Source organism: Lonchura striata, chromosome 13 (assembly GCF_046129695.1).
Source record: "Lonchura striata isolate bLonStr1 chromosome 13, bLonStr1.mat, whole genome shotgun sequence".
NCBI classification, from domain to species: domain Eukaryota; kingdom Metazoa; phylum Chordata; class Aves; order Passeriformes; family Estrildidae; genus Lonchura; species Lonchura striata.
In genome coordinates, this window is record NC_134615.1 from 17,135,838 (window position 1) to 17,154,679 (window position 18,842).

General features: G+C 44.7%; 2 protein-coding genes across 2 annotated transcripts in view; one reads left to right on the forward strand and one right to left on the reverse strand.

Moving 5' to 3' along the window:
* RSPRY1 (ring finger and SPRY domain containing 1) overlaps nt 1-4,747 on the reverse strand; it is a 35,972-nt gene extending 31,225 nt beyond the window's left edge. The window contains exon 1 of the mRNA XM_021541201.2: nt 4,624-4,747. The gene's annotated coding sequence lies outside the window, so the exon portion shown is untranslated. The remainder of the gene's footprint in view (nt 1-4,623) is intronic.
* A 289-nt stretch (nt 4,748-5,036) lies between these two features.
* On the forward strand, nt 5,037-18,348 carry PSME3IP1 (proteasome activator subunit 3 interacting protein 1). The gene is made up of 7 exons (XM_021541195.2): nt 5,037-5,132; nt 8,096-8,241; nt 8,410-8,508; nt 10,317-10,438; nt 14,320-14,453; nt 16,435-16,499; nt 17,597-18,348. The coding sequence occupies exons 2-7, from the start codon at nt 8,112-8,114 to the stop codon at nt 17,812-17,814; spliced, it is 768 nt and encodes a 255-aa protein (XP_021396870.1). The 5' UTR covers nt 5,037-5,132; nt 8,096-8,111; the 3' UTR covers nt 17,815-18,348.
* Nucleotides 18,349-18,842: the final 494 nt, after the last annotated feature.

Consider the following 18,842-nt stretch of genomic DNA (forward strand, 5'->3'; position numbering starts at 1 on the left):
GCAGTCTGAATATGCCTTAAACAAGACTGTGCACCCAGTTTAGTCAAAAAAGGCAGAAAACAAACAAACTATTGAAGAGGCTTTCAAAATCCTGCAACAGTACCAGGAACACAAAGTCTCAGCCACCTGGGGCTTATGCTAAATAACTTTCTGAGCAATTTCAGGAAAATTAAGATTGTTTTGATAATTACATGTAAACACCATTTCACTAAATGTTACAAAGGGGTAATGCTCTAAAGAGAGAATAACTCACCTATTGTTAATTTTTAAAAAATCTTTTATTTCAGGACTGATACATTAACTAGAGTTTGAGTGCAAACACACCATTCTTCAACCCACCATTAGCTGAATGTTTTTAAAAGCAGAGAGAACAATTCTAAGCTTGCTCCATGCAGACAGCTTTGCCTTTAGAGAAAAAAGAGCATCAGCAGGCTGCTGGATTTTTTTTTTTCAGTATGACTTTCTAGCATGTCCCACTGGCTGCAGGAAGGTATAAGATACATGTGAACAGTATATCTCCTGGCTTGTAGTTCATCAGCTGCCCTCTAACCTTTGATTCAAGCTGTAATTGTACCAGTTTGTGCACATGCACTGAAGCCAACAATCCAAAAACCCAATGCAAACACTTCAGATCAAAAAGTCCTCTATACTCGTCCTTCTCCTACCTAAGAAACACCAAGATATTTAGATACTTAGAGCAAAAGGGAAGCATTTTCTATTGAAAAAAAAAAAAAACCTTTGAAAGGGAGAAAAATAATGATAGTTGTGTTTCATATGCTCAGAAACCACTACTTCCCTGAGGGGGAGAGATTTATTAGGAAAAAAGATAGATTTCTTGTTCCTGATCATGGTTATTCACTGAACTCCATCTAATAAACATGCATTAAAAACCAAGGAGCAGCACCTCATCCCAGACTTCGGACTGCCAGGTATCCCTGCTGCATGGGCAAAGCCCACCAAACACACCAAGTTCCCATGGCAGAGCTGTGCTGCCAGAGCACAAACCTGGTCACAGTAATGGCAGATCAAGGGCAGGTAATTACAAGCACTTCTGAAGAGAGAACATGATGCATTGGTCAGTCACGCAACCTCCTGAGTCATGTGTGAACATTTGACTTTTATTAGACCTCAGCAACATAATGAAGAATAGAAAAGGAAATAAAGATCCTGCTGGCACAGTCACTGCCCTGCAATGCCAGCTTTACAGTTACCACAGACAGACCAGGAAAATCAAATATATTGTCAGGACACAAGGCGATAAAAAGCACACGAGATACCTAAAGACAAGGAATCTCAGTGTAAGATCACTGCCTGCACTGCTCTAAAGCAATGAATAAATTCAAACTCTACTGAGCAATCATAAGTTCAATAGAGCAAAAAAACCCACAGAACCAGTTTGAAATTCTGAACATAACATATTGATAATGGAGCAGAACAGGACAAATATCATGACACTAGCCGGCCTTCAATTTCCTACAAGCTGACAGCATTTTAAGTTGCTGCCTCTGTGTTGACAGGGAAATACACAGTGCACATGATGAGCCTTACTATACTTTGTGAGGATATCAGCCCATAGCTACATGACCAACAGAGGACATTTCCAAACACAGCACATTGCCAAGTAAGAGAGATAATAAGAAAGGGAATTTGAATGAAGAAACCTGAAGAGTCACAGGCCAGTAAGTGTTCTATGACAAATCACTGCCGTATTATTGCTTACACTAATAAATATCTTCCTGTTGTTCCTTAATTTTAACAAGCAAGCAAAAAGCTTGAGGAGAATTGACTGATTCCACCTGATGGGCAGAATATGAGGGATGTCTTACTTTACAGGAGGGAACCAAAACATTCTATTCTATTTCAGTCCTATCCATTAGACTTACAGCAAATGAAATGCACTTCAAGCTAAGACCTCCTATGTGAAAACACTGATAATGCACCAAGGGAGAGCACTGCAGGGTTGTGCAGAAAACCATCATGTCCCTCTAAGGGTAAAAAAAGAACATTAAGAAAAGCACAGAATAATGTATCAGTAAGAGAACAAGAGAGCCTACTGAGTGATCACCAAATTATGAGGCCACAGAGTAGATACCACAGTGGCTACCACAAAGCATTGCAGTGAAACTCCCTGTATAGGAGGCTGAAGGCAAATAAAAAGGAAAGTTAAAGACCTCAGGGAAACCAACAAGCCCACCTTCCTGCAAACACACACTGGTATCACAGCTGAAGATAAGGGAGGTGTGTGGACAAGCTGGATTAGCTCTATCAGCAACCTAAGAGTGGGTAAACAACCAAGGCTGAGCTAATAAACAATCAGCATCAGCAACAGTTAAAACAAGAGTTGTGCAGAATGCAAAGCACAGCACTAAAATACCCTGGAGGAGTTTCCTACTCAAGTGATGGACAGGGGAAACGGAAAACTTTCATTTAGCAGGAACCTCAAGAGAATGTCTGGATGAAAAGGGAAGAGACAAGAAGTGATCATGCAACTACAATTGTGCTTCACTCATCTGAAAAAGAACACACCACAGGAAATTCACAATCTGTTCAAGCAGACCTATAAATAGGAGCAAACAGCAGAGATTGGGGCACAAAGCAATAACAGCAATGTCCTAAAGGGAGGCACAGAGGAATGGGTGCCAGGAGGAGAAAGGGCCCATTTTGCTGAGTGGACTTCGGTGGAGAACAAAGACACAGGGAAAAGCGCTTAGAGAAGAATGGGCCAGATTTAGATCAAAGAACAGATCAATTCTGTGCATTTGGATAAATGCAAAACAAAACCACATTTAACCGCACCACAGACTCTTAAAATAATATGACAAGTTTTGAGAATGCACAGTCCTCTGGAAATCCACAGTCAAGTGCAGGAGTCCAAGAGGAGATGAAATGCAAGGGAATATTTCAGGTGGCTCAAAGGTGATGAAAACATGCACTGCTTTAAAATCTGTATAATTTAACAAGAAAACAGCAAAAATTTTAATACCAGGAAGAAAACAAGGGAAGTCACAGTAAACAAGTGGATGTAGGTTTCCACACAACAATTTCATAGCAGTGATGGATGTACAGAAAACTAGTAGAAAAGCAGAACTGAGGACCAGCATGAGAAAGGAAAACACCAAAACAAATACACGCATTCAATGCAAGACAAAGAACAGAAAAACTAAAACCCTGAGGCAAAGCTAGTGCCAAGTAGAAAAAAACCTCTTACACTGAAGAACACAAACACTGATACAGACATAAAATGAAAAAAAAACAAAAAAACTACCAAAACCACCAGCATTCAGAAAACAGCAGGCTGAATTAATTTAGGAGAGAAAAGGCAGCTCGTATGTTTGTGTTTCTCCATGGACCAAAGTTTCACAGTGTGAGAAAAACTGATAACACTGGCTGAGCACCAAAATGAACTCTGGGCTCAGGGATCAGAGTTTGCAATAACGAAACAGAAAATGAAACTCAGGTGACTACAGTCATTCCTGGGACCTACACTACGACTGAACCTAGAACAGACAGTGCACACGCATACTGCTACACAGCAGAAAAAACCAGCAGCGCCTAAAAAGAAGGGGTTAATGAAGGCCTTCGAGATAGAAACAGCGATCAGAATCAAAGGGCTTAAAAGAGAAACTCATGCTCGATATGGGCATAATACAAGCAGTGAAAAAATCCTGCTTTATAAGCCCTGAATTGGGAGAGCAGAGCCGAGGTGCTGCCGCACCCGTAGCAAAGGTGCCGCTGCCTATTCCATCACCCAAGAACTTAAAACAAAAGATCCAGGTGAATGAGTGCATTTGCCCCGCTCCACACCTTCACATTTCCTCTGTAAAGCCAGAAAACTTGCTGTGGAGAAACATTTTGACACCGAGAGCCATAAACAGCTTTCAGGATTCTGACTGCTCACATTCATAGAGCGATGTTCAAGGGCTCAGCGGCCCCGCCGCGTTTCCGAGCTGCCCGAGCAGCACGTCGGGTCCGTGACTCCGCGGTTCCGAGTCATTTTGCCCCCCGCACACCAAACCCGCTGTAGCCGAGCCCGTGTTTTGCAAGTCATACGAGCACCGGGAGCTCTCCGCGCACCCGGCAGGCGCCGTTAGGAAGCTCCAACCCCTGCGGGCCCCGAGCAGCGCCGGGCTCGGGGCGCCCCAGCTCGCCGAACCCCCGTTCATTCACCTCTTAGCGCTTCCTTCAGCGAGCGCCCGGCTCCCCACGCCAGCCCTGCCCAGCTCCGGGGCCTCCGCGAGAGCGCAGCCAGCCCGGGGGCTGCGCCCTGGCCACCCGCTTCTTACCGCGGCTTGCCCCCCAGATGGCCCCGGCGAGGCGGGCGGGGGACACCGGCGATCCCTGGGGGGACCTGCACCAACCACCGGAGCCGACGGACCCCGGGCCGCAGCCTGGGGCCGGGGGGCTGCGCCGGCCCGGCTCCCACCCCAACCGGGAGCCACGCCGGGGGCCCCTGGGGGAGCGGAGGGCGGGGAGGCTGAGCACGGTGCCTTCACTCATTAGCGCACGGCCGGCAATGGGGCCACCGGCGGGGCCACCGGCGCCCAGCCCGGCACCGTCCCTTCCCCTCACCCCGATGCGCGCCCCTCGGCAGCCCCCAGCCGGGCCGCTCCCGCCCTGCCTCACCTCAGCTCCGCGCAGCCCCGCCGGGAGCGCAGCGGGGCCGCCGCGGACCCCGCGCCCTCCGCCCCGGCCCGGCGCTGCCGCCGCTCCTTTGTGCCGAAAGATGGAGGCGCCTCACGGCCCCGCCCCGCCCCGGGCCCGCCCCGCCCCGGGCCCGCCCCGCCCCGGGCCCGCCCCGCCCCGGGCCCGCCCCGCCCCGGGCCCGCCCCCCGCCGTCTCCCGGGCGACCCGCCCCGCCCTCGGCCCCGCCCCCGCCTCGCAGCTTCGCCCAATCGCGGCGCGGGGCCGCCGTGACGTCATCCCCGCAGCCAACCCCCGCCCTCTCCGCGCGCCGCCCTGCCCGCCGTGGGAGCGGCGGGGATTGGCTGCCGCGGGGGCGGGGCCGGCGGAGGAAGCGCTCGCGCGGTTGGCCGCGGCGGGCGGAAGGGGCGGGGCGGCGCGGCCGGCGGAGGGGAGCGGGGTCAATGGCGGCGCTGCGGGCCCGCCGGTGCCGCTCGCTGTGAGGGGCCGCGGTACGTGCCGGGGGCGGGCCCGCGGCGGTGGGGCCGGAGGGAGCGCCCGGGCGCGGGATAGCGGCCGAAGCCGGGCCGCCGGCCCTTGGGGTGCAGGGGTGAAGAGGCTCGGGCCTGGGCCCCGCGAGCGCGGCGGCCGCTCCCGGGACGAGGGGCTGGAGGGAAGGTGCGGAGGGGAGAGGAGGTCGCGGTGAGGGCTCGGAGCAGCTCGAGCCCGGCACGCGCGGCAGGCTCCCGGCACCGAGGTCCGGCGGAGCGCAGGGAGCGGGCCCGGGGCCGGCTCAGGCCGGCGGGGCCGATTGATCCCCTCCGGCTCCGGGCGGCTCCAGGCGCGGCGCCGCGCTTGACGCGGTGCGGGAGCGCTGCCCGGCCGTCATCAGCGGTGGGTTGATGAGACGGGCAGGTAAGTTGCCTTTGTTACTTAAACAGCGCTGAATCGATTGGAAGCTGCACTCGAGTACCCGGGGCACCGTCGCTGCTCTGCATCTGTTTCAGCCTGAGTGGTAGCAAGAGTTGTGACGTTTGGGAGGTTTTTTTTTTGATCCTGGGGAAGTTACCGTCTGGTGTTATAAAAACATGTGGTTTACAGCTGTGACAAACTTTTGCCTTTGCGGTGACAGCATAGCCCTAGAATACAGTCACCAGATGAAAACACAGATAAATAGGGAAAAGTTGCCAAGTGCATGTTTTTTGTTGGGCCTGCTTTGTGTGTGTTAGCTTCAGATGGGAGAGGGCAAACAATACAGCGAGGTTACCAAACTTTTTAAGTGCAAGTGAACTTTAATCTGATGCTGCTAGATGGGTTTTTCCCCCCCCTCATCTCTTTTCCCCAAGATGGGGTTGTCAGTGTCAGACACTGGTGTTCAAAGCACCACCGCTGCCTCTCAGTCCATAATTAAACCCTAATCTACTTTGTGTATCTTAAAATCTATTGTCTGAGTGAACTGACGATGGTTTGCTGCTGAAGGCTGTAGTCCCCAGAGGATGCTGTGTTCTTGAAGAATCCCTTTCTCTCAGTTTGCTTTTATTACTTTCTGTCACCATTATATTGGAACCTTTTGTTTCCTCTCTAAATATATAGGTTGAGATTACACAAGTGAAGAAACAATTTATGTTGTTTATGCAGCACTTGGATAGGAAAGCTGGCCTTGTGATCAGGACTTGTATTCAGCTGTGAGGTTCAATTTTTATCTTCTCTGTAGATTTCCATCTTGAACCACCTTCAGAAATGACACTCAAAGAGCAAGTGTTCCATGCTTTCTGGAAAGTGGACTTCGGCTCTTAGGGTGGATTTTTTTGTTGGATATTGAAAAATAAAGAAAAGTTTAAAAAAAGAGAAAGTGACCAGCCTTGGATCTGTCCTTCCTGTCCCCAGCTCTTAAGAGAATTCTTTTGTCTTAACTTCTTTTAGTAATACTAACCTTAAGAATGCACCCTGCTGTAACAAATATTTGCCCAGTGCTCTAACCTGGATTTCTCCTGAGACCTCAGTTTTTTCATTTTTGTTACAAGCAGTACCCCCAAAAGTATCAGTTTTTGTAAGGATTGCAGGACTTCCTGCAGGACTGATTCCTTGTGGTGTGAAGGAAGGATGATAAACAGGTTTCTTCCCTCACTTGGGTTACTGCATCCCTTCCTCCTTGGAAGAGTAACTGCTCTGGGATCTCTTCTGTGCTGAAATGCAGGGTGAGATCCCAAATGAACAGTACTTGGCAGAACTGTGGGCAGTCCTTAACTTGCTGCAGTTATACCAGGGAGAAAATAAAGCAGAAAAAAGTTATGTTGGCATGTCTTTAAAGGAACAGCTCTGTGTGTTGTGCTTGTGTTGTATTTCTGTGTACTGTTTTGATGTACAGGCTTGAAACAAAAACAGGCATTAGGGCTTCATGGTGTAGCATGGATCTGGCAAAATAATTCTGGAGGGAGACACCTAGGACTCAGAGAAGCAGTTTGTTTCATCCTGGGCTTTCAGGTGTCAAAACCACAAGTTTCCTTGTTAGGCTGTCTACTTGGAGCATCTCCACCCTGCACCTGGTACTGAAATCTTGAAGCAGAGGGTGGCTGCACTGTGTGGGAAGGGACTGTGCTCTCCAGGGGACGTGATGCTCATTTTCTAAGCCCAGCTCTGTTTTAGCCATGGGGAATTCCCTCTCTCACTCAGCTGTTGACTTCCTAGCCAGATCCCCCCAGTTTATATGCTGGGCACAGTGATACAAACATTTTTCTGTGGCCATGGTTCTGTGCAATGTCCCTTTGGCCAGTTCAGGACAGCTGTCCTGGCCATGCTCTCTCACACTTCTCGTGTAGCTCCTTGCTGGGCAGGCTGAGACACTGGGGAGTCCTTGACTTAGGCTAAAACTGCAAGGCTGTTATCAATGTTGTCACACCAAGCCCAAACCACAGAGCTGTACGAGCTGCTAAGAAGTTTAACTCTGTCCCAGCCAAAACCAGAACAGCTGGTAATTTCTGGTTAATCATTTCTAACTACATGCATTCAACAACTGAAAACAGGCAAGCTTTCTCAAATTTTCATAGCTTGGGCAAAAAGAACATGGATTTTAGTGCTTTGCCATCACTTTATCTCTCTTCAGAACAGATGTGGAGGAACAAAAATAAAAGGATGAGAGTGTAGGTGAGGGTGTTTATTTTTAAAAAGTATTTACTTCAGCAAAGTAAATCCATTAGAACACTACTTAAAAAAAAAAAAAGCAGCCTGAGGCAGACAACTAGCAGGAAAGACATAATTATGAAAAAAAGAGTAAAGAAGGAGTAATAGATGATGCTTATTAGTCTTAGCAGTTATGCAGTGAGTTTGTGTCTCAGTCAGTGCTTACTATGCAGTGTTCTTTAGAGAGCTGAAGTTATTGTAAGGGCAGCAGGTGTGTGTTTCAGGATATTTAATCATGTTTCACTCACTGAAAAGCATAATCAGCCTCCTGATGTTTTGCATGTTGTGTTTTCAGGAGACACTATTCCACAATGGAAGGGGGAGATGGCACTGCTGACCTGGTGATTAACAAGAGGTTCGTGTCGGAAGCAGAGCTAGAGGAGCGACGGAAGAGAAGGCAAGAGGAATGGGAAAAGGTCCGAAAACCTGAGGACCCAAAAGGTATGGGCTAAATGTCAGTAATTACAGGGAAAAGATCTGAGAATTTTTCAGAAAATAAAAATTAAAAGTAATGGGTTTATATATTCTATAATTGAAATGGTTTTTATGTGAACTGTTGGTGGTGTAGTGTTTCTAACGTGGTCTCTCTTCTTGATTTGTTCCTTTCAGAATGCCCAGAGGAGGCATATGACCCACGGTCGTTGTATGAAAGGCTGCAGGAACAGAGAGAAAAGAAGCAGCAGGAGTTTGAGGAGCAATTTAAATTCAGTAAGCAGCAGCAGCAGCAAACTGCATGTGTTGTATGCAACAGCTGTGCACGACTTCTAAGTAAAGGATATATCTGTGTGTTTTGTCTCCCTCTGAGAGGGAAACAAAGGCTTCAGGAGAGTGTTACTGAAATCCTGGATTTTTAAAGGAAGATGTTCTGGACACTGGGGCAGCACTGCACACATGTAAAACTCAAAAGGTGTTTGCAGTTATCAAGCAGCATGCCTCGAAAGTGTTGAATACTGAGCTTATATTGCATATAAAATAAAAAGCCCAAAAAAAATTCCAAACAAACTTGATAGCAATCCACAAAGAAATGGAAAAATATTGTGGTTTTGCGACTCTTGAACTCATGCTTTAACACATGCTTGAATCAATTAAAGAAATCCTGTTAGAGCAGCTATGACATTTCTAAGCCATTTCCAATTATTTGACTAAAAGTGATTTGAGAGTTAGATTATGATTTGGAAGAAGTAAACTTACATGTTTTGATTCTTTAGAAGTAGATGTTTGACTCTTCTAATGAAATGTTTGAATTTCTGGCTTTGTAGAAAAGCCCTTTGAAAAGAGGCAAGTACAGATAGCAGCATTAATGCATTAAAGTCTCCAGCTGCACCTACAGGATTCTTCCCACCTAGAGAGTTGACAGTAAACTTCAGTAGACTTTTGATCCCAGTCATTTTTGGTAATATGACTAAGCAATTCTTGCTGAAGGAGCCACCCAAAAATTGACTGCTGTCAGCCTGAATAGGAAGGGCTTCTAATAACTGTCTAAATGAATAGCTTTTCTTGGCCAGTTGTATTAGATCTGCAACACCTTTGCTTTGGTAAGCCAAGTACTGGAATGGGAAGTAGTCCTGAAAAGTCGACCCACCTCTGCTTTTAATGCAGCCACAGCAGAATACCAGATACCAGCTAACCTGGAGAGCAAAACCTGCTGCAGAGTGCCTGGGAGGGAACTAAATGAAACCTCAGCTCAAAGGACCTCAGTGGCTGCTCCTCTTAGTTTGCAGATGAGTCAGGCAGAAAATGAGATTAATTCATGTCACTTGCTTCAAAAAATACCCTGAGTTTCACTACTTTTGCTCTCTGAAGGGGTCCTCAGTAGTAGCAGTGAGTGCTACAAGTTACTGTTTAAATATTTATGAATGAGCTCTGCGTGAGTTGGAAGGAGCAGGGATTGGCTTTTATAAAGTAACCTCAAATAGTCATTGATTTCCAGAGTTTTTCTGTCAGACACGAGTTTGCCAATTATTGGTATAAATGGATTTCCTAGTTTGCCCTCAAAGTGACTAGGGCTTGCCTATGTGGGTTGAAGATTAAAAATATGATGACTTCATGTAAAAACCTAGAAATCCTCCTATGGAATTAAGCTTTATTGAAGACTGAAGGTGATATTTGGGCTAAGATTTCTGATGATGACTACAAACAGCAAGGTTTAGTCTTCCTAAAACACACTGTTTATTGTCATTCTAATGAAATCATTTGCTCAAAAGGCACTGAACATTTGCAGAACAGGAAATAAAATCTTCCTGCTGCACTAGCATGTATTTTCCTTAAAGTAGGGTAGCATGTTTAGAAAGAATTTGTTTTTATGTGGAAATTAGGAGTTGTCTTGCTTCTACTTTTTTTTAATTTTTGAACAGGAATTAAAACTAATTAGGTAGGAATCGTTTGTTCTAAGAAAATGTACTTCCTTTTTTGAGGGAAGAAGTAGTGTGGTTTTTTACCTATTGGTTGGTTTAAAAACATTTGGAGGAGACAGACTTGGTGTCTGAAACCAACAAATTTCTTCTTTCTTTATTCAGAAAATATGGTAAGAGGCTTAGATGAAGATGAGACACATTTCCTTGATGAGGTTTCTCGGCAGCAAGAGCTACTAGAAAAGCAACGAAGGGAAGAAGAGCTGAAAGAACTAAATGAATACAGAATATCCTTTGCATTAAAATGACTGGTTGTTACCTAGAGGAGGGTAAGAGTGGGCTCTAGTTTGTTCTGTCAGTTGTCATTCTTTTTATACAGCTGCTTTACAGAATGTGTACAGTGATACACTTTCAAAGTTTAATGACTTCATTGTAGCTTTGATAGACCCCTGCAATGTTTGATGTTCTCCCCTCAGCTCCTGCTTCTTTGATACTTTCCTTTCCTTTTCCTCTCTGCATTATTTTGGGGTTTGCTTGGGGGCTTTTGGGATTTGTTTTTTTTTTCTGCTATTGAAATACCATAAATTAAAAGTGAAAGAGAACATAAAGAAAAACCAGTGTATAATTTCTAATCTCTTGCTTTTGTCTTATGGAAAATTGCATGCTCTTTTATTTTTAGCTGTATATTGCCTGATTTTAACATACCTGTTTGACAGAATGTGTGGATTACCCTCTCTGTACTCTTCTTGGAGTATTAGATACCTTCTCCCTTGCTGATACTTGCAGGATGAGAAATTACATACGTCTGTGCATATGTGCTGACTTTCTTCTGGGAAGTCAGTGCCCATGGAGTCTTGGCTCCTTTGGATAGTACACACTTGTAGGCTGGATTAAGAGCAGAACAGTTTGGCTTTGCTGTTAAATTTGCCTAATTTTCTTGTAGATATGCTAAAAAATCATTTAGGATGTTTTTCTTCTCTAATTAGTGCTAGTCAAGGAAGGTTGTAAAGATTTGAGAATTTCTGTGCTAAGGTTGTTTTTGAGGTTTAGTGAACCTATGCAGAATCTGATGGTTTCCTTGTCTAGATTGCTTTTGAGTTATAGGTAAACAAAACACATGTTCTCAGGGAAGCTTTAGTATAGATGAAAGAGTTTGTGAACACAAGGAGGTGGCCAAAACCATTCAGCAAATAAAATAGAATAGTGCTGGTATTACAGAGATTGGTCTCACCTTGTGTCAGTCAGTAATTTGGAGCATGTGTCCTGTGAAGAAAATCTATTAGCTCAGGAGTGTGTTTATGAAAAAGCAATCCTGATTCATTTTTTTAACTTCAGAAATAGGCTGCAGTTAGCTGATGGATTTGGAGTATTTTCTTGATTTGCTGGATCTATTCATGGATATATTTAGTTTTGGTAATGGTTGCTCATGGGCTGACTGATCCAGGGTTGTGCAGTGTGAGATTGTGTTGTGGGAGCAGCTGACAGCTCTTGTTATGTCACATACATCTGGGGTGAACCATACCACCCTGAGGGAATTTTAAGTTGCCTTGAACTAGCCACATAACACACAGATCCCTGAACAGCCTGATCAGGATGTACAGGTCGTCTTACCTCAGTCTTTGCACTCTTAGTAATATTGGTGGCTCTGAGTCTAAAGTCTTACTGTAAAAATTAAACTTACTGCTGATGGAGTGGAGGAAGGGAGAATGTTTTATAGTCACCTCATCTCATGAGCAAATCAAAAGTGTTGCCCATTTAATTTCCTTTTTAAAACTCTTTATATTTAACCCTAATATTTCAAGCAACCTCAGAGCAAATTGACTTGTGTTTTAAATTTTTGGTGGTGTTCTGAAATGCAAAAGTGGTTTTTGCTTCTGCAGGTTGTTACTAATGGTTTATCACTGCAGTGACAAAAAGCAATGTGCTGCATCTAGAGGTACTGTTTAAGTGCTCTTCTAAATTAATAAGAGGAATGTCAACCCAATGGATTTCATTATTTGCTCTTTTTCCTGGTACAGAATTTAATTTAAGCTACCCAGAGGCATTAATTTCATGGTAGAAACTGTGTCAATATTAAAGTACAGAGATTTTTTTTCCTTAATTTTTCAGGTTGAACAATCACAAAATTATACATCCTCAGGATAAATATGCCTTGGAATATTTTAAGGTACTCCTGAGCATAAGAAATTCATATGCATGGATGAATAGGAATTTTTCTTTCTCCTGCATGAACAACTAGGTTTGTTTGTTCCCTACCCTATCGAGACCACCCCCCCCCCCCCGCTGTTCAGATAAAGATTTACAAATATTTTAAAAGCCATTTCCAAGAAGTATTTGAGAGCAAGATCAGCTTGTCTTTGCTGCTATCTAAATGTAGGAGCAGTCCCCCCTCCAAGAAGCTGGCTTTACTGAAGGACAGCTTGTTTAGTGCAGTTGATATTTAAGATTGAGAGGTTTGTTTCTAATGTTGTCTTCCTGAGAGGGAACACTTCTTGGCTGGCTATAGCATTACATTTGCTAATGACAGCAGGATGTATAAAATACCTACTAAAAATGTGCTGTGCCTTTCTAGTTGAGGAGTTTTAGGAGAATGCCATCCTGGATGGAAGCTAAAAGCCTGTAATTTGTTATCTTTTAAACGAAAAGCCTTTGAGTTCCTCAGTCAGGCTTAGAATATAACAAGGTAATGGACCTAAATGTGGCAGTTGAACACTGCAGTGTGTCTAAGAATTGTGTGGCATCATCAAATCATGTTCAGCTCAAGGAGCTCTCAGATGACTTCAGACAGCCACAGGATGGCACTCCTGTGCCATCTCATAAATAGATAAAATTGAACAGTGGTTTTGGCTGAGAAGACTTTTGGTTGAAGTAAGGAACAGTCTGGGTTACTGTTGTATCCTTAGGAAAATCAAATAATAAATGGCATCTGAACATTCCTGTCTGTAAAGTGATTGGAGACTGAGTGTCACTTCAAAGCAAAGTCTAAAAGTTGTTGATTTTCAGATGCTCAATGGGGGAAAAAAGGTATGGCTTCAAATATATGGGTCATCAACGTGAAATTCAATATGCAATGTATGTCTGCAGTGACTGGGGCATCTGTGAAGCTCTAGCTTGTGGAACTGTAGTCAGAGGAGAAACTGTTAGAACACTAGATTTGAGTTTATAAACATGCTTTTAAGCTTAAGTTCATTTGCCTTTGCCTGTGCAGTTAAAATTTTTGCAGAATTTTGTGTGACTTTCCTGGCACCTCATCTACAAACAAGATCTTTGACAGATTTCTCTTCATCACAAGGAGATGTGTTGTGTGTGCAGAGTGTGCCCTAATAAAAAGACCCTGCTCCTTCTTATCCCATCTGAGAACCTGCTTAAGCTTGTCCACCTCCTTATAGGTTTCAGCTGCATTCCACCTTGCTAACATTGTTTTAATCTATTTAGCTTTTCTGAGCAGTTGCAGTCTTTTTTGGGTGAATCTTGGACCACAGTGCCCCTTAATCAGGGTCTCTTTTCTCTTGGGATTGGTGCTCAGACCAGCAGTAGAATCCTTGTGGTCCTTAGAGTGAGATGAGCTGAAAAGGTAGAATGCTAAAGACCAAACCCAAAAAGTGGAACTGTTCTGTCTTGCTAGGCTGAAATCTGCTGGGCTCAGGAAAAAGAGGGTTTGAGGAGTGGAAGTGAGTGCATATATTTCTATATAGCTTTTCTGGTATGGATTAGAGTGTGGAGCAGCAAATTTGAATTACAAATATGTTGATGCCCATAGAAGGGGGAAGTACTGCATTGCCTTTTTGGCTTGTTTGTTTTGGTCCAGCCTGACCTTTTTGCTTTTCTAAGGCCTTTAGGAAAAGGCAGGATGGTGGATATGTTCATGGGTGCTGGGTGCTTTGTGTTATACCTTTCTGTCTTCAGAACAGCAGCTCCCAGGCTGCTGCCTGGACATCCTCACAGGGAGAGCTGGTCCTGATACCAGAGAGAGCTCCAACCCCAGAGGGCAAAGTATCTTCTCTTCTGGCTGAGGCTAGCAGCTCAATGTCATTACAAATAAGTTTATTTTGATAGAATATGTGAATGAACTTCGGTCACTGCTGTCAGCAGAGCTGGCTAAATATATCAGGGAGGAAATGTCTGTTCTCCCCATTCCTTCCCAGCTGATCCTTAACCCGTAATTCACAGCACTCTCACTAAAGTGGGAGTCAGTATGGACCCAAAGAAGGAAACTGAGAAGAAATTGCCCATGAAGTCAGTGGAAAACAAGAACAAATTTTCTCAGGCAAAGCTGTTGGCAGGAGCTGTGAAACACAGAAGGTTAGTTTCACACTTCTATAAATTCATGAGGAACGGAACCTAGTTAGCAGTGTAAAGGGAGACAGGCCAAAACTGCCTTCAGAGAGTGAGGTGTAAACTTTAGCCCTAAAGAAAAAAGGGGGAAGGTATAAGAAAAGACCAGTCTTGTTTCTATAGGCTCTCACAAACTGTGGGGGAAAACATGAAGCAAATCAAATAGATAAGCATGTGTAAAGCAAGTGGGTAGGATCTTCATTTTAGAGTGCCAGGCTTGGGCAATCCTGCTTGGGGTTCGAGGGAATCTGTTTTATGTCTCTGTTTGTACATATCAGAGTCACCTCACGAATGCAATTTCATTCAGGTTGCCTAATTTATCAGGCAATTTTACCTGTGTTTAAAATAGATTGTTTTAATTGCTGCTGGGGGCAGCATGGGGGAGACAAGGTTACAAGAGAGGAGCTTTGTGTACCAGTTTGTTTCTAAGGATATCAGAGAAACTTCCTGTGTTCCTCAGGGATTTACACTGATACATCAACACCCTTTCCATCCCAGGGAGGTGACAGCTGGGTTTATGATGTGCTTGCTGCTTTGATCTTGGCCTGCAAACACAGCTGCTGGTGTACTACAGGTTATGGAGAAACCAGGCATGTGGGACCAGACTTATTTCCCACAGATGAATCATCTAATACTGAAGATGATTACTGACATCTCAAAATGCAGTGTGTTAGAATTGTCTCAGGGAATGCAAGATTATTTTAGAAGCTTATCTTGTAGGGTGATGTTTAGCTCTCAGTACAGCAGTTAATTGCATGTCTGAAAACTGAAGTAAGCACTTCCACCACCTAATGTCTGTGGAGTTTGGTGATAGTTTGGGTTTTGGGAAGGCAGGAAAGAAAAGCCCTGGGCTGATAACAAGCAGCCAATAACATTGTTTTTGTCTTTAACTAATAGTACTTAACCCAGAAGGATGTATAAAAGGAGCTGGCATGTGCTTAGCGGTACTTCTAAAGTCTGCAGATGGCATCTGTTTAAAGAGAGCATCTTAACTGACATGTCAGTGCCATTGCAGACTTGCTTTGCAGTCTTCTATTTTTGCCATCTTATCTTTTATTGCAAAGTGGCCCAAAGCAAGTGTAGTGTGCACTCAACATCTGCTCCCTGAGCTTTGTAATTTCCTGTCAAGGATGTGTATTACTATTAAAAGCTCTCTGCACAGAATAACCTTTCATCTGTACTGCATGTTCTGATAGGGACAGAAAAGAGTTAATGCATAATAATGCTCATGCTTCATCAGTTCCTCACTGCTGAATCTGGGAAGCATTTGTTTATGTGGATGCCTTAGCATTGGGAACATGCAGCAGTGGAGGGGGGAGGGAAATCTCAGCAGTGACAGGGGAGAGCTATAGAAACTCTGAAGAGTCTGAAGTCCAAGTCATGCTCCTTTCTCCCAGTGCCACTTTGGACCCAGAAAGGACCTTTGTGGACACTGCAGCTCTGTCAGTTGCTGTAAGACTGTCTGAGCTTTCTGGGTGCAAGATTTCTAGATGTTTTAGAACAGGCTCTCTAGGTGCTTGAAAGAGGGGAAGGAAGACCTGCAAAGGAAAAGCCATGGATGTTGGCACCAGCAAGAGTGGCAATCATCCACATGTGCAAGGCTGTGGCTGTGTGGGTGTCTGAAGCTCAGGTAGTTGTTCCCAGTCTCCTGTGGGGCACAGCCTCTGAATAGGCAGCTCTAGGTTGCTGTGCAAGGGGTTTGACTTGAACTCTTAAGAGGTGTGTTCCTTTCCCAGGTTAACAAGTGATACTTGTAGTGTAGGTGTTGGTGCTTCCTTGGATCCTGCATATTCCCCAAGGAGCCTCAGTTAATGGCAGTTGGAAGTGGTGATGGTCATCAGGGGACCCTGCTGGCATCTGCTCTAGCATCTGAGGCAAAGATGTAATGATGACTTCACAGTAATTGTTTACCTTTGAAGAACAAGACACTCTGTTATTTTTTTCACAGTTCAGATGGTGGTAACAGTGTCAAGAGATTGAAACTAGACACTGACCACGAGGAAAAGAATCCAGGTATGTCCCAACTTCTGCAGGTGGGAAGCTGTGTCTGTCACTGAACAGCAGTTGAGTTGGGGTTAAATCTTATAGAGGGTTTGTTTTCTGTTCCTTCACTGGACAAGACAGCATGGACTTTGGTTGGCATGTTCTCTTTTAAAGCAGTAGAAATGGTAAGTGTGGGTGCTGACAGCCTTCATGGAAAATAGGGCAGCAGGGAACCTCTGCAGGTTATCAGGATGTCCCCTGCCCAAACCAGTCCTGACAGATGTTTGTCTAAGGAGCTCTTAAGTCTCCTTAAGAGACTGTCCACCTTCTTTTGAGAGTTTATTAATCTGAAAGAATTTAACCTGATAACTAATGGAATTGTCCTTAGACGCATTTCAAACCTAATGCTTGTTCTGTGGGCAGGAGACAGGGAGAACAGCAGCATTGCATGTATTTGCATATATCCACTTCAGCTTTATTCTCTGAAGTGATTCAGTCCATCCTGAAATCAGTTTGTTTCAGAAAATTGTGGGGAACCAGAAGAAAAATTAAGTTGTGTTTCAGGTTTAGATGTCAGGGCTGCAACTGACTTGCTGTCAAGATACTCTGACACAAATTGGGTGAGCTGCAGTTGTGTAGCAACAACCCAAGGCACTTCCTGAATCTCTTCTGTTCAGTAAACTTTCAGAACAGCAGAAATGATTAATTAGCCATGGAAGATGGGAGATGTTGACTAGCAGAATGATGGAATAAAACTTTTTCTCAACTATGCTGTTATATTGCAAAAAAAAACAAACTCAATTACTCAAAGCAGAGACATTTATTGTTATTTGGTGGGATTGGTACTTGACAAGCATCAAACTGACAACTTTAGAATAAAAAAATTTGTAATGCCAGCATAGAGCTGGGTTTAAACTAGTGATGAGAAGAAAATCATCCCCTGAGGTAGGAAGTCCTTCCTGTCAGAGTGATTTTATTACAGCATAAAGCTGCCTTATGCTTTAATTAAATCCTGAAATCATCCCTGCTTATGTGGGAAAAGCAGGTGAGTGACACGTGGCGGTTCCTGGGCTGATTGAAAGCCCTTTCCTGCACTCTAGTTTTTGACTGAGATTTCTCTCTTCCAGAAAAACCCTCCTGTGTTCCCCTGGGGAGCAGCTCAGTGGGAGGCTCGGCAGTGCATTGTCCCTCAGCAGCCGTGTGCATCGGGATCCTGCCTGGCCTGGGCGCCTACTCGGGGAGCAGCGACTCCGAGTCCAGCTCGGACAGCGAAGGCACCATCAATTCCACTGGGAAGATTGTCTCTTCTGTCTTTCGTGGCAACAGTTTCTTTGATGGTCCATAAAAAAATCCCTCCGTGTGTAATGTAGTGCAGAATTATCTTCCAAAGCCCTGATGGATGCTTGTTGCATCCTTCTGCCCCAAATATAATCTTTCTAGTTAACCTCTCAACTTTAATACACTCAGATACTCCTAAAGCAACTCATTATTTCCCCCCCCCTCCCCCACCACCCCCAACTTTCCATTTCTGGGGTACATACTGAGCCTGGAAGAAAAGCTGCCATCCTAAAGCAGAAGGCACACCTAACCATGTAATAAAGGTCTGAGGGTATGGAGGAGAGAGCTTTATCTTTTACAATTCTTATGGAAAGAATTATGTTGATTTAAGAAGTTTATACAAGACTAACAAGGCAAAAAATAATCACTTGAAGCAGTGAAGTCTTGTAGAAGCAGCCATGTGTTCTGTTTTAAAATGTCATTTTTATTCTGTATTTGAAAAATGGGGGCAGGACTAAATTTGAGCAGATGGTGAAGTGTAGATTGCCATGACACTGTAAAGAAGTTTTAGTGTTACATGATTAAAGACGTTCTGAACACATTTTTTTATCTCTGCCTGTACCATTCATAATTGTTCTCATTCCATTAATCAATTTGTGCTCTACCCAATCAGCCATTCCCTCAAACCACCATCCAGGAGAGGTGGTAGGTCAGTTTCCCACAAAAGCAGAGGTGGTGATGGAAGACTTCATCTGAGTGAGTTCACAGGAACTGCAGCTGGCTTTTCTGCTCAAAGGCTGCTGCTCCAGCACTGGGGCTTGACAAACCATGCAGCTTTTCAGCAGCAGTGTCCTGAAGGGCATGAATCCAGAGTGGGTGGGACTCCCCTGTTCAGCCAAACTCCTTTGTACAGGAGTTGGAGAATTCCAGAAGTAGGGCTGAGGGCCCATCCTCTTAATCTCAGTGTGCTGATGGGAGTTTGGAGGGTTGGAACAGCTCAGCTCAGCTGCTCAGGGATGGAAGTGTCTGTGCCATCCTGCTCTATGCAGTACCCTTGTGAGACAGCAGCTGGTCAGTGTGTACCAAAGGGCAGTT